The sequence below is a fragment of the Opisthocomus hoazin genome, chromosome 15 (assembly GCF_030867145.1).
Source record: "Opisthocomus hoazin isolate bOpiHoa1 chromosome 15, bOpiHoa1.hap1, whole genome shotgun sequence".
NCBI lineage: Eukaryota > Metazoa > Chordata > Aves > Opisthocomiformes > Opisthocomidae > Opisthocomus > Opisthocomus hoazin.
Genome location: NC_134428.1, coordinates 8137047 through 8151212, shown reverse-complemented (window position 1 = coordinate 8151212; position 14166 = coordinate 8137047). Strand labels below are relative to the sequence as shown.

The window sequence follows — 14166 nt, the reverse complement described above, 5'->3', positions numbered from 1 at the left end:
TGATCTAGTTAGTGGTGTCCCTGCTCGCTGCAGGGGGGTTGGACTAGATGACCTCTAGGGGTCCTTTCCGACCCACAACTTTCTATGATTCTATGATTCATAACTGCCGATTTTAACAGTTTAAGAACGAGGGGTGTCTTACATCTACATTCACCCACCTCAACTTACTTAAAGATGCAGGGCTACACAACAAGTTTGCAGAGGACAACGCTAATGACAAGTACTTCAATATTAAAAAAAAAAAAGTAACAGTTCTTTAGGAAGGATGAAGATTTCAAAAGAGATCTTTAATCTTTAAAAATATTCACAGGCAAATTTAAAGTTCATATTAATGACACAAATGAAAAACAACCAAACAAACCAATGTAGAGCGCAAGGCGACAAACCCCTTGAAAAATCTAACCTGCTTCAGTCAAAAAACCCAAACATGAGCAAAGGGCAATCCTGTTTACACAAAATAACTTTCCAGTTAACATTCGATCACAAATCTAGATACACACATTATATTGCAGTCAGATGTAATTACAGCATCAGATCACTCTTCCAAAATCATCCTTTTTAAGAGATAACCCTGAACTGAAGAATTAGCAACAGACATCAAGAGGAGAGCTTTGAAGAAGCCACTGATGAAGTCTAACTGATCTGAACAAAAAATCTTTAATGGCAATCACCACATTCTCCAAGAGACAAGAAAACTCAAGCAGCTTTTGCCTTCAACAGCAGGAATTTTAGAACAAACTCTGCTATGAGACTGTGTATTTGACAGTCACAATTTCACACGTAAAGCAGCCTGAAAACACTGAAGCTCTTTCAAGGTCAAGCCTACCCAGGAAGAGCTTTCCTTTGGCAAACTTCAGTTGAGGAACACATTGCTGGTATGAAATGCCAAGGGTAAAAAAACAAACAAACAAACAAACAAAAAAACAAATTGCTGCAGCTGTTCAGGAAGACACTGATTTTAATGCGGGCTTGAAAGTAACCAGAATGTTCACGGCAGAACAGAGAAATTTGAACTGATCAAAAATAGGCTGACACGACTGTGTAAGTTCTACATGGCTAAACCGGGAATGTAATTTTTTTTTTTTTTAATAGAAAATTCCTTTCAGATAATAAAGCCCATCCTCAGATTTGTAATCAGCCGGTTTAAGAGTAACTTACCTTAAGGCTTTTTTATATGTTTTGGTTAACGTAATCTGCCACTTTCACTGCCACATATATGGGGAAGAAAAGCAAAGCTTATTTCAAGTGTCCATTTTTAGAAGCTAAACAGCTCCAAAGTTCCAGTCCCAGTCACTGAACTTGCGTCTCCAGACGCCTTACTTCTTTAACCACAAGATCAATGTTTATAATTGGGTTAAAGTACAAGGCCCAGTAAAACAAACAATTGCAGACAAACTGAGGAATAAAAGGCCAAAAAATGGCAACAAAAAGACCCTGGGTTGAGACTTTCCAGAAATGTCTCCACATTCTGTGAGGAACAGTCCTGTGAAAAAGGAAAGGGAGAGGCTTAGAGGAACTTTCTGTTTTGTTTTCACCGTTCTAAGAAAAGCTAGTATGTGCTGCAGCCTCAAATTATTTAGTCCTTACTCAGGTACCTGTAAAATATCATTTTGCACTCCAGAAAAACTTTCTTAAAATATTAGATTTTATATGAGGAAGCATTAAGTCAATTTATTCAGACCACAAAGCACAGCAAGGTAAAGTGGTCAAATTCCACATTTGTCCTAGATGACTTCCACATTCCGCTTTCTTTTGGACTTGTCTTGCCCTCTAGCTGCTGGCTGAGAAAAGGAAAAGGCAGCCTACACCACAAGAATTTCTCCTATGCAAGCTCTAAAAACTATCAATAAAGGATCACAGCAATTATCAAGTAATATTAATATGCCTGAATGAAGGCCAAAGCAGTGACTGAAAACAGCAATTCTGATCACCTATCAGAAATAATCTCAGTGTATCTAAACTCACTTACAATCCGGAGGACTCATCCTTTAGTAACTATATTGTAAGCGTATCATGACAAAATTCTCATGTATTTAGTTCCCAGCTGACAGCTAATACCAGTTACCATAAAAGGCAATTCTCAAGGGAAGAGTTAGTATTTACCCAATGGTTATGAACACGCTTATTACTGTTACTGCATTTGCTACATCTGATCAGTAAAACCAGCTATAAGAAACCCTTCCAAGCATTCACAGCAATAAAGATATTCAAGAGTGAGTACTAGTATACGTGCGGGTTCAGATTCACATGCTCTTATTGACCTCAGAGTTGTGGTTAGACACTGTCACTTCAGTGAGCAACCATGAAATCGTGAGACTGTTCCTTTCTATTAAAAGGCCATGTACTTCCTACCCTCTTCAACAAGCTCAGTAAGACTTACTTCAATTCCCTTCTTGACCAGAGCCTCCAGAAGGAGAATAATTCCAGAACAGAGAGCAACATGGCGTTTACAATTATAAATCTTGATGTCCAGTAGTGCACGTCCAGCCAATCCCAGGCAAATTCAGCTATCAATTGGTATGGCAAAAATAAGTATTTTACAATGAATTCTCTCCACTGTTTCCAAGAAGGATCTTTAAGGTCCTGTAAATTAGGAAAAAAAGACTGTTCATCAATTTTCTATTAAACAGACACAATACTCGATTATTTCCACTACTCTTTTGTTGAAAAACTGTTTTTTTCACACACTGAAAGCAGTAATTTATCTTTACTGTACTTTCTGGTAGATAATACTGTAACCCAGTAATTGCCACTAGATTAGAACAAAACATCACAGACAGCGAGACCTTATAATGCCATTTGCTAAAATACAAGTATTTGGAGTGAACAGCCTTCCCATAGTCATGTGAACTTCAAAACAATCAGTTCACAGATCTGAAGTTTTAAAAGCCTTAAATCAATCTTATTGAAGGCAACGGTCACAACACCGGTGATCACATACAATAAAATCGAGGAACCACTTACTTTTTAGGATATTTTCAGTTGTGTTGTAAAGAGATGAAACGGTGTAATTGCATCATGTGTTTTTATGCTGCTAGTCTTAAAATGCTTATAACTAAAGCAAGTAGCATATTTAATGTTTTGAACACTTACTAGTAGTTTTGTGACAGTATCTTCGTACTTGTCTTCTTGAGTAGGGCAAATTGTGTGGATGAAAGGTAGGAAAGCTTCTGTGTAATCAAACAAATATAGGTATAACATACTGAGTCTTGGAGAACTCTTCAGAGCGTACAGAAGAAAGAGTGATTTTCCTGGATTTACTGCCTGAAAGGTATCAAATTATCAAGTTTCAAACAACGAAAAAATAAAATGGAATGGGGCACGCCAGTTCTTAAGACTTTACTGACAATCATTTTTTAAAGGGCCATTTTTCAAATACAACAGTTCTATCAACTGAGCAGTTTTTACAAGGGTAATTCTACTACCTTAACACTGCTCGTGGCTTTAGGAGAATTTTCTTTTAAAAATATTATTTTAAAAATACTTAATATGCGTGACAGACTTTATGTAAAATTTACCTTATATTCCCAAAGGTTCTGTGGTGGTTTAACGCCTAAAGTTTTCACACATTCCAGTTCCGCCATAATAGCTCTTCTGTGGTTACTGTTCTCTATACTGTAAGGCTCTCTTGTGAAATCCTCCTCTGTCAGTGTCAGGAGGAGTCTACAAAAGCGGAAGAATTCAGAAGATAAACAGAGCCTCTTCACCAAAAAGCTATGCCTAACAAACCAGCAATTACATACCGAAACAATAAACTACTGATAGAAGGTATCACCTTTTGGATTACTTTCCGTATCAAGTGTTCTGAATCAACTGCGTCTCAGAGCCTGGGTTTTAATTATCCTTCTTTTCAAGTTTTCTCTTGCCTGCTTTCAGCATGCAAATTTATCAGCTTGTTGGCTATTATTGAACACAGTTCTTCAGTACTTCACAGATCTAGTCTGGTCTCCTGAAATCAAACCTAGAGCTCTTGGGTGGAATGCAACAATGCGTATAGCATACGCATATTTTCACAAGAAAGAGAAGGTGGGAGGGGTGGATAAACACATTAGTAGATTTCACTTTCAGTAACATTTCAGTCTACGTTGTCAGCATTTTAAAAAGTTCTTAGAAAATGGTCAGTTAGCTTGCTCAATATCTACTACTAAAGTTTCCAACTAAAAGTGTTAAAATTTCCCCTGAATTTTATTCTGATACATCAACAGAATATTCCCACAATCTGTGGAACGAAGTACAGTCATTTCACAATATACCACCCCTAGCGAAAGCCATCCAGTAGTCCAATCAAGTGACAAATTAGGCCTCTCACCTTCCATTCACTTTCTCCAGCAAAAATCTTTCTTTATAATGTGAAGCCCATTGGCCCAGCTGCTCTAGCCAACGTATCACTTCCTCAGCAGTCCATTTAGCAACAGGCTTGTGGACAAGAAGATCGTCTTCAAATTCTCTGCTACTCCAGTGATATCCAAGCAGAACTACCTGTAGGTAGATTAAAAAAAAAAAAAAAAAGAAAAGGGGGGGGAGGGGGGGGAGAAAAAAAGAGATCCCTTACCTGAAAAGCAAATATATTAATGATACAAATAAACACGTATTGTGGGGCTTGACATCTAGAATCTTCCTTTTTATGGACCCTAGAATATTCAGGTTATAAGAAAGTATCCTGAAGTTTTACCCAATTTGTCTAACTTCTGTTTGCTGTATAGTGCAATTATAGTTCCTGACAGACAGCTCTGAATGCTGCCTTATTTACTGCACTCAGCTGAAGCCTCTTCTGTGCTGTCCGTCTTTTTTATGTGCATGTAATTTAAGTACATTCGATCACATGCTTAATGAAGTAAATACGGAAAACCAATGAGATGAAACTTACTGCTACACATGTTAAAGCTGTCAGAACTCCTGAGAAAAACCCTCCTCCTCGAGGATTAATTCTTCCTGTGTTCGGAACCGCAGGGATCTGGTCATTCCCGTATTTTTGGAAGGTTGCTAAGCTGCGTGCTATGTCACTGTTTTGTTGAATATCTTCTTTTCTTTGTTCAATGGCATCAGAAAATAGCTTTTCAATAACATCCCTAATGGGAAAAATACTTGTCATTGTACTGTAACCACTGAGGCTTAACATTCAAAAAAGGGACTAATTTTTGGATTTTTGTTTTCCAGCCTCTACTAAAGACTGCAATCTTTGAAAACAAAGAAACATTAGTCACTAATAATTATTAACATTAGTCACTTAGTAAACTTAAATCAATTACTTTCAAACAACAACCTCCTTAGCTTCTAAAGATAGAGGAACTTAAAATATCACCAAAAAGATAAATCTTATGTCTTATATGACACTAGAATTGTGTGTGCTACTGGCAAGCCTTGATTATTCAAAAATGCGAAGCAACAGACAACACGAGAGCCTACCACCAATCCTACCATCTGTTTATTAAAATATTAACCTAAGATAAAGCATTATTAACACAAGAACTTGTGGGTAATTCAAGACAAGGAATTGATTATTTCTAGCTTTGTTCTGCAATAAGATCACATTTCTTCCTACAAATAATTCCTATTACAGAAATAATTACACAGTTATCAAAGATCGTTCTAACTCAGAATTATCAGGAAACAACTAGCTGTATTAAAAGATGCAAGCGTCTCAATACTAAAAAAGGGTCCATCCCCTCCACCCCCCAAAAAACGCAGAAGGGGAAAAAACCAAACCAAAACAAAGCCAACCAACCCACCACTTAGTTCCGTGCTCGAACAGTTCAGAACAAGTGCAGAACATGAGAGACTTCAGGCTTTACACATCTTTGTGACAGTTCAGATTACCAATAAACTACGAAAATCTGAGCAAACACAAGAAACCAGATGACTAACTTGGTGGTTTTAGAAATCCAGAAATGTCTTATCACACTCACCTGAGAAGGATGTTGACTTTGGGGAACCCTTCCCATTTTTCTCTGCATTCAGGGCATTCATTCTTCTTGGACGATACCCACCACAGGGCTAGGCAATGTCTGCAGAAGCTGTGCCCACAGTTCAGGGTGGTGGGGTTGACCAGAATGTCGTAACAGCAGTGGCAAAGGAACTCGCTAACTGATATCTGCCGACCGACCTCTGGAGCAGCACGCGTTTCAACTTTTGCCCTCTCCGTTTCACCTTGTGGAGTCTCATCTTCTTCCATTTTACGCCTTACGCAAACAGAAAGCTGCCTCAGATCTTCAAACCAGGTAAGGCATTACTTCTGCAAAGCAACAAGATAAACCTCATTCGGAAAAGTTACCACAGAAGTTTTGAATTGCAAGCAGTGTAATTTATCATTGCAATTCTTTTGTTGCTCTGATGGTTTTAAACTTTTTAACTAACTCAGCTCTCCCCAAAACAAAACACAATCTTCTGCTATTTCAACAACTTATTCATTACGAACTACAATCCAAACCAGATTCTAGACGCAAACAACTCAGCTCCATCTCCCTGTATCTTCTTTTCCTGCTTTACGTAACACACGAAAGTGAAAGAAAAAACCTCGCTAACTGTGATTCAGATGACTCTTGACAGTATCTGCAACCAAGGTTTTAGTGAAAGACACCAATCAAAAGAAATATAATTAGAAAATACCACCAGCGTATACAAAAATAAAACACCAGTGTAGCATAATGATCTAACTTACTCCATCACTATTCTTTCCTTTCAAGCTTAGGGAATAAAACATCACCAACAAAGGTCAATGTTCGACACTGCTGGGCAATGTCGGGGGGGGGGGGGGGGGGGGGAGTTGATCCACAAAGTCACGCACGCTCCAGAATTACAAGGGACTGATCTGCTCCGACCTGCTCGCCACCTCAGCGCAGGGCTGAACGCCGTGTCAGCTCTACTGGCCATCACTCTTTGCTGGTGTTCCAGAAAACGCACACAGGAGAAGAGTTTCAGATTGTTCCAAGCTTACCAAAAATACGGACCGATTTGCTGGCTGTTCCTACTGTATTCTCTGAGGCGGCTGCGCCTAGTTCCTTCAGAAACACACTGACCGCGGTCACTGATCGGTCACCCCGCGCTGGGAGCTATCAAACCGGCACGACCCTCTCCTCGGGCGCTGCGGGAGCGCGACGTGCTGACACCCCCCTGCCCGCTACCAGCTCACCGCCTCTCCGCCCGGACACGGCACCAGCAAGTAAAGAACCGAACCGAACCCCGGCAGTCCGAGTCACCAGCGCGCCTGGGACCCCGCTCCGCTTACCAACGCGCCTCTTCCCAGCCAAGCGAAGATCCTTCCGGAAGGCAGACCCGCCACGCCACTTACCCGGCGGGACACCCAAACGGCGGGCCGCGCCCCGCACCGCTGCTGGCTCCCCCGGCAGAGCGGGGCAGCCCCCTTCCCGCCGCCGCCTCAGCCCCGCGCCCGCCTCACGGGAGGGCAGGGAAGGGCCTGGCTGCGGCGAGCGATCCCTCCCGCAGCGGCCCGCGGAGACACGCACCCGCGACGCTTTGTGCCGGTCTGCTCCCTCACCGCGTTTCTCCCCAGCCAGAGCCCGCAGCAAACTGACCTTCGATTTTTTTTTTTTTTTTTTGAGGAAATTTAATTTTTTAAAAGTACTGCTGAGGTATATTTTTTCACCGTGTAGGACAGCGACACCTTCTCAAAGGCTCTGTTCCTGTCCCAACTCGACACAAGCCCAGTTCACGCGGCATTCGAGCTATCAAACGCAAATAACCCGCTTTCCAATCACCACCCGCCCCCTCCGACCCTGGCCCCAGCCCGCCGCCCCCCGGCGGAAGATGGCGGCCGCCCCGCCCCGCCCCCCGGCGCTCACGTGAGCGCTCACGCGCGGCGGGGCGGTTTCCGGAAGCGCTCTGGCGGCGGTGGGGGGAGGCAGGGGTGCGCCGCGCGCCATGGAGGTGACCAGGAGCAGTGAGTGACCCCCCCGCGCCCCCGCTCCCTGCCCGGGCTGGCGGCGGCGCCCGGCCTCGGCCTCCCCGTCAGGGCCGGGGGGCCGCACTCCGCGGGTGCGGGAGGTCGCGGTGGCCTCAGGTGTGCTTTCCCCCTCTGCCCGCAGATTTTAAGGCTAACCTGAGCAAAGTGTGCGAAGCCATCGAGGAGTCGGACTTCCTGGCCATCGACGGGGAGTTTTCGGGTACGGTCGCGGCCGGGCTGTGATCGCGAGGTGTTGGCGGGGTCCCGGGTGCCCCGGTCCGCGCTGCGGCCTGGCTCCGCACCCGCTCGGAAGGGCTGAAGCGCTTGGTGTGCGTGCGACAGCGAGTGGCGGTCAGGGGAAGCCCCGCCGTGCTCCCGCTGGTTCGCTCCCTCCCCGCCGTCAGCTTTCCACGTGCGAGCTGGTCTGCAGCTGCAGCTCGGGAGAGGAACCCGCAGCGGTTTCACACGGGTCACGGAAGCAAGAGACTGGGATGGACAGGGGAGGCCCTGCGGCGGGTGGGCAGGGAAAGGCAGAGCTTCCACCACTGTGAGACGCGAGGGCTGCTGTGTCCGGGAGGTGCTTCAAGAAGTGCTTTAGCTTTGGGCTGTGGAGTTCAGTCAGCCGTGAAAAGTAAATGTGATCAAGGTTGGGCCTGATTAGGCGCGGTGCTTGTGGAAAGACGGTGGTTGTTACGTATCGCTTAGGGTGACTGGGCCATCCAGTAAACCCATGGACAGCGCTCGTCCTGTTGGCAGTGTGACTTTGGTCCTGCGTTGTGTTGTAAAGACCCACCAACTTAATGTGACTGGTAGGTCTTTTTGTGTTACTGGCTCATGTCAAATAGGAACCATGGCAGCAGAGCTTTACTGCTAAAACACTACCATTAAACTGGGTGGCTTTTGTGCTGAGATGTGTACTTTTATGCAGTAGAAAATCTTTCTCAACGGAAGTAGTCTTAACATGTACCTTTAAGTGAAAATGTTTTCCTGAAATTACCGGTTGTTGCATTTCTTGGCTAATGTTGAAAAGCTTAGCCAAAGCAAAATATGTTCTGCTTTTCAGGGATCAGTGATGGGCCTTCTGTTAGTGCATTAACCAATGGCTTTGACACTCCAGAAGAAAGGTATCAGAAACTTAAAAAGGTAAAGAGTTTACCTTGACTAAAGTGAAAATGCTGGAAAAAAGTTAGAACTCCTTAGTTCGGAATGGAGACCGCGCAGGGAAACGTGACAGAGGTCTGTAAAACTGAGTTACGTAGAGCAAATGGGGATTGCAGATGGGGACTGCTTGTTTCCTTGCCTCTGTTAACACAGGAATCGGGGAGTGTTGATTTAAATGTGCAGAAATCGTGGTCAGAACAGACAGACAGGCATGATTCCTCACACAAGAGTTAGCGGATGGGTAGAACTTGTTAAAGGATGTTGAGAGTGTTAAAATTTATCAGTTCGAAGGGGTCTGGGTAAGAGAAATCCAATGACAGAGAAACTACATCAGGACTAGGGTCCTTCCCAAACTACCTCACCTGCCAGCATGTACTGTCCCTAAAAAAACTGAAATGCCAGCTGCTGCTGCCACCTCTGCCTCTCTGCAGCACAAAAAGAAAAGAAAAAAGGGTGCTGGAGAGAGTTGAAAGAGTCTTGAAAAATAACCGAATGACCACAGAAGACAGCGTGTGGTGTGTGAGGGGTAAAGGTCAAAACTGTGATGTTTTGTGCGGTGGGTTTGGCGATTGTGGGGGCTTTTTTGGGGGGGTGGGGTTGTTGGGTTTTTTTTGTTCTTTTTTTTTCTGAAGAGAAAGGTCTCCGAGAAGAGAAACGCTAAGCGTCTCAGTGCATTTCATTGCCTGAAGCATCCAAGGAGTCAATAAACACTTTTTACTAGTAATACTCTGTTGAGAGGCATTGGGGGATGAGGGAATTGTTGGTTAGTGCTCCTCCTGAGAAACTGGGACAGCAAACGGCAAAAACTGAGGAGGAGGCTATAGCTAAAAAGCAGCCCAAGCCTAGACACTGAAGGAGACACGGAGAAGTAGAGGTCAGTCTCTGGAGAGCATCCAGGCAGCTGGAGGGTGCTGTGCTGCGTTCATCTGGCGGAGTGTGAGCCTTGGAGAGCTCCAGGGCACCTGATGGCTCGGGCTCTGTGGGCGCAGTCGGTCGCTGTTCCTCAGCGCAAGAGGTCTGGTGTATTGGAACCCAGCCCCAAAGTCTTTCTTGTCACTTTCTTAAAACTTAACTTTTAGCAGCTAATAAATGAACTTGATGATTGGTATTTTTGATCTTTGTACTCAAAGATGAGAGAAGATGACTAATTTTGTATGTCCTGGTGCCACCTGTTCTTTTTTCCTGCTGACAGAATAGAGTAGTCCTGTGTGTTCTTTGTGTATGCAGTGGGTGTTGGGCCCTCAGGAGGAGCAAGTCTTTCAGTGAGGCTGCAGGGCTTGTGTATTTTCTCAGGCGCTTGCAGTGGTGTTAAAAACCTTTCCAGTATTGGGGCCAACAGATGTGACATACTTGAGGACATCATGATGAAGTACCTAGTGACTATGCTAGCGCTTCTGTCACGTTATCCACTGGTAGCCACGTGGATTAGAAGGATATTAAATGTATTATTGTGCGTATTTGAAAACTGTGTGAGCCAGTGTCCCTCAGGGCCCGCTCCCATGCTACAGGGAGTGTAAATGGACGTTGAGAAGGGGACTGACAGCTGCCTTGAATGCAGTGTCTTGGGTGTGTGAGCAGCGGGTGGAGAGAGATGGGACTTCCTCAGCACTTGTCTGTTCAGGGAGTGGAAGTTCATACTCCAGATCGTCTTTGGGCAATAAGAAGATGATTAAATAGGGACAAAAGCTAGTTGAAAAACTCTGGTGTATTTACTTGAAAACTGCTGACAGAACAAACGTTGGTTAGGAAGATTCAGATTTGCTTAGTTTTGAAATGGAGAGAATTAGTGTTTATTGTGGATGCACCCCAGTTATCTTTAAATGTGTATGATTTTCATTCTCATGCAACATTTTCCTTTCCTTTCCAGCATTCCATGGATTTTTTGCTCTTTCAGTTTGGCCTTTGCACTTTTAAATATGATCACACAGAAGAAAAGTATGTTATTCTCTTATTCCTTGTTTTCTTAATTGAGGTATTTATGAAGTAATGTTGATAAGCTGTATTGACACGCAACTCGTCTTTTTCACAGGTATATAATGAAGTCATTTAATTTCTATATTTTTCCAAAACCCTTCAACAGAAGTTCACCAGATGTCAAGTTTGTCTGTCAGGTTAGTAGAAAATCAAGTTTGATTTTGTTTGGTTAAGGTATGCCTGCAGCCAACTTCTAAAAAAGATTTCCAGGAAAACTCTACATCATTGTAGAGTGAGAAGTGGTTGGTTCTTTTGACAGCTTAAAAGGCAGATAAACGTAAGTTTCTGGGGTTTGGGGTTTTCTTCTTATAGAAGAAATAAAGATGCATTAAGCATCAGTTAAGAGCAATCCCTAAAAATGAGCTTTAAGGGAATATCTTTGACTTCAGTTTTTGAATCTTGTTACGCATTACGTTGTGTGGTTTCTGCAACTGGAGATAATGTTCCAAGCCTGGCAAGATGATTCTGGGTTTTTTTTTAGTTCCTTTCTTGTCTGACTTCCTGCTTCCTTGCTTTTTCCGTTTGATGCTTTATTCCCATCTGCTTATCACACTTTCACTGCTTCCCAGGCTATTTCCAGCATTTTTCTGGTCTCAGATTTGTTCTCCTGAACCACATTTTGCTTTCCTTAGTTTCCTCTCTCAGCAAAGCTCGTTCTTTCATCTTTATCCCATTGGTGCATTTATTGTTCTTGTACTTTATGGAAGTTGAAAATAAAGAACAAAAGTAGCATAGCCTGAACTCACTGTGGCTTCTTCAGGGTCACAAACTTGGTTGTTCTTGACTTTGGACTTAGTATAATTTCTTAAAAAGTATAAAAATAACTGAGTTGATCTTTTTATGCCACAGATACTCTTGCCAATTGTAAGCATATTTTCTTTTGTTGCAGAGTTCAAGTATAGATTTTTTAGCAAACCAAGGATTTGATTTTAATAAAGTTTTTCGCAACGGTGAGTTGTTTTGTGTTTTGGTGGTTTTTTTTTTGTTTTTTTCAATGTCTGCGAAATTTATGATGACATCTTTCTGCATGTTCTGCAAAAAGAAAAAGGCAGCCATTCATGATTCTCTCTTAATACGTAATGCAGTTTTTAGGATTATTCTTACCTGATCTGCAGTTGCGCCGATTGCTGATAGTTACTCCTTTCCAATAATTCATTCTGTAGATTCAACAGAATAGAATTCTTATTTAGAGTAGCGTTTGGTTCTTCATTTTTCCGTGGTGGCTAAACATGAGCAGATAGAGTGACAAGTTGTTTGGCTGTGTAATGGATCAGTAGTAACATTGAAGAAAAGGCGCGTGCTAGAAGGAAGCCTGTATACACAGAGACGAAGAATGGGGTCTGGAACAGGTAACTGAAAGGGATGGATGTTTTTTGAGCCCTCAGGGGCGTAACGCTGGCAAATGCTTGGTCAGTAATAAGTCTTTGCTAAATCATACGTGCCTAACTTGTCTCTAATGATGAGATTTTAAGTGTTCTTTTTTTTTCTTTTTTAAGGAATTCCCTATTTAAATCAGGAAGAAGAAAGACAGTTAAGGGAACAGTATGATGAAAAACGTTCTCAGGCCAATGGTGCAGGATCTCTGTCATATGTTTCTCCTAATGCCACAAAGTGTCCTGTAACAGTTCCTGAAGATCAGAAAAAGTTCATTGAGAAAGTAGTGTAAGTAAAATTGTTTCATATCCTCTGATGTTGTTGAAACTAAAACGTAAACAAAAGTGACATGTTTGTATATTGAAGCTATTTTTATTAGTTCACTAGTTGTGAAATACTTTTCTTTTTGTTACGAAGTGTTTTCTTGTCTTTTGGGGGGAGCTGTAAACATTGTAAAAAGAAAATGGTTGATACAGAAGCAAATTATCTGCTTATTCCAGGGAACAGATTGAAGACTTACTGAAGAATGAAGAAAATGACAGTTTGGAACTGGAGCCATGTACAGGGTCGGTTTCTGAAATTACACATCTTCTAAAAAAAAATTATTTATCTTGGCCATGTAGAATTAGGGGAGTGACAAGGAAAGAGGAGAATATCTTTATTTGGGTTAACTGTAGCAGTATCTACATTTGACTGATTTCTGAAGGTTGTGAAAACGTGGTAATTTATATGGATGTCATGCTGTGCTTTGAGCCGTAACATCTGCATGTAGTGACAACATATTTATGTATAGCCAGAAGTGTCTTGCATATGTGAGCCTGCTTTTGCTGTTGCTGCAGTGCTCCGTAAGCCTTGGATATGCATTTTATGAACAGATTTCTGAAATCTGTTGAGCTATCAGTTATTCATAGTTGACACAGTGTGTTGAAACTGGTTTAGTGGGTCTCCTTCCCGAAGTCTGTTTAGCTTTGGAGTCCAGATGTTTGGAGAGTATGGTTATGTAAAAAAAAAAAAATAAAAAAATTTAGAATGCCTAGAATGTTGTGAAGCTGGGGGTGAGGTAATGTCACTCTATTCAGTAATCCTGACTAGAGAATATTTGCTTACGAGAAGACATGTGGGTAACTGTACAAAATGGTGTAAATGCCTTGACAGCTTGGCTATGGAAGATCAGAATTTAGTAAAACCCTGCTAAGCCTATAGGTTCTGGTAGCAGTGACTTATGCTTTAAAAATCTTCCCACAATGAACGTGGAGCTGGCTTTATCTGAACGTTATTACTTTGAAATACTGGTGAGAGGAGTATTAGTAATACAACTGTCTTTTGATTTTAGATTTCAGAGGAAATTAATTTATCAGACCTTGAGCTGGAAGTAAGTTACTGGTAATACTGCCTTACTGTATATTTTTAGTATTTCTGATAGGAAATCTAGGTAAGATCTGATCTACTTAACCTCGGAGGTCATTTGTTTAGGCTTTTTATCCCCCCCCCGTAAGAGAAGACTTTTATAACGTTCTGAAGAGAAGTTGTGTTAAACTGGATTCTAATGATTCGTTTGAACTTTTTAAAGCTTAGACAGGAATGATAAAATGAATACTAGGATCTGTGAATAGAGCAGCACAGCCTAGAATTATGTAACAAATGCAACTTGACAGGCTTTTAGTGAACAGAAAGCGCATGTGCTTATGCAGATTGTGGGCTTTGATTGAGAAGCTGATAGTTTGATAGTAGGTGCTGGTATGTTTATAGTTTTCTGT

At 42.3% G+C, this 14166-nt stretch overlaps 2 protein-coding genes across 9 annotated transcripts in view; one reads left to right on the top strand and one right to left on the bottom strand.

Moving 5' to 3' along the window:
* Nucleotides 1–266: 266 nt before the first annotated feature.
* Nucleotides 267–8131, bottom strand: BFAR (bifunctional apoptosis regulator). Of its 5 annotated transcripts, none has more exons than XM_075436130.1 (8): nucleotides 8057–8131; nucleotides 5907–6232; nucleotides 4868–5069; nucleotides 4310–4479; nucleotides 3519–3663; nucleotides 3094–3264; nucleotides 2381–2583; nucleotides 267–1483 (listed from the first exon to the last, which is right to left on the bottom strand). In XM_075436130.1, exons 2-8 carry the CDS (start codon nucleotides 6170–6172, stop codon nucleotides 1291–1293), a joined length of 1350 nt encoding a protein of 449 aa, XP_075292245.1. In that variant the 5' UTR covers nucleotides 6173–6232; nucleotides 8057–8131; the 3' UTR covers nucleotides 267–1290. The 5 variants fall into 5 exon arrangements, with proteins under 5 accessions (XP_075292245.1, XP_075292242.1, XP_075292244.1 ...); XM_075436127.1 differs by lacking the exon at nucleotides 8057–8131 and adding an exon at nucleotides 7533–7730; XM_075436129.1 differs by lacking the exon at nucleotides 8057–8131 and adding an exon at nucleotides 7464–7535.
* The window catches only part of PARN (poly(A)-specific ribonuclease), a 58674-nt gene continuing 52324 nt past the window's right edge, over nucleotides 7817–14166 (top strand). The window contains exons 1-9 of one of the 4 annotated variants that reach the window (XM_075436123.1): nucleotides 7817–7897; nucleotides 8043–8120; nucleotides 8964–9043; nucleotides 10929–10996; nucleotides 11091–11172; nucleotides 11925–11985; nucleotides 12532–12697; nucleotides 12910–12975; nucleotides 13743–13781. In XM_075436123.1, the coding sequence (XP_075292238.1) occupies nucleotides 7879–7897; nucleotides 8043–8120; nucleotides 8964–9043; nucleotides 10929–10996; nucleotides 11091–11172; nucleotides 11925–11985; nucleotides 12532–12697; nucleotides 12910–12975; nucleotides 13743–13781 (659 nt within the window). In that variant the 5' untranslated portion in view covers nucleotides 7817–7878. Of the gene's footprint in view, nucleotides 7898–8042; nucleotides 8121–8963; nucleotides 9044–10928; nucleotides 10997–11090; nucleotides 11173–11924; nucleotides 11986–12531; nucleotides 12698–12909; nucleotides 12976–13742; nucleotides 13782–14166 lie in introns of those variants that run through there. The other 3 variants (XM_075436124.1, XM_075436125.1, XM_075436126.1) reach the window with 3 other exon arrangements.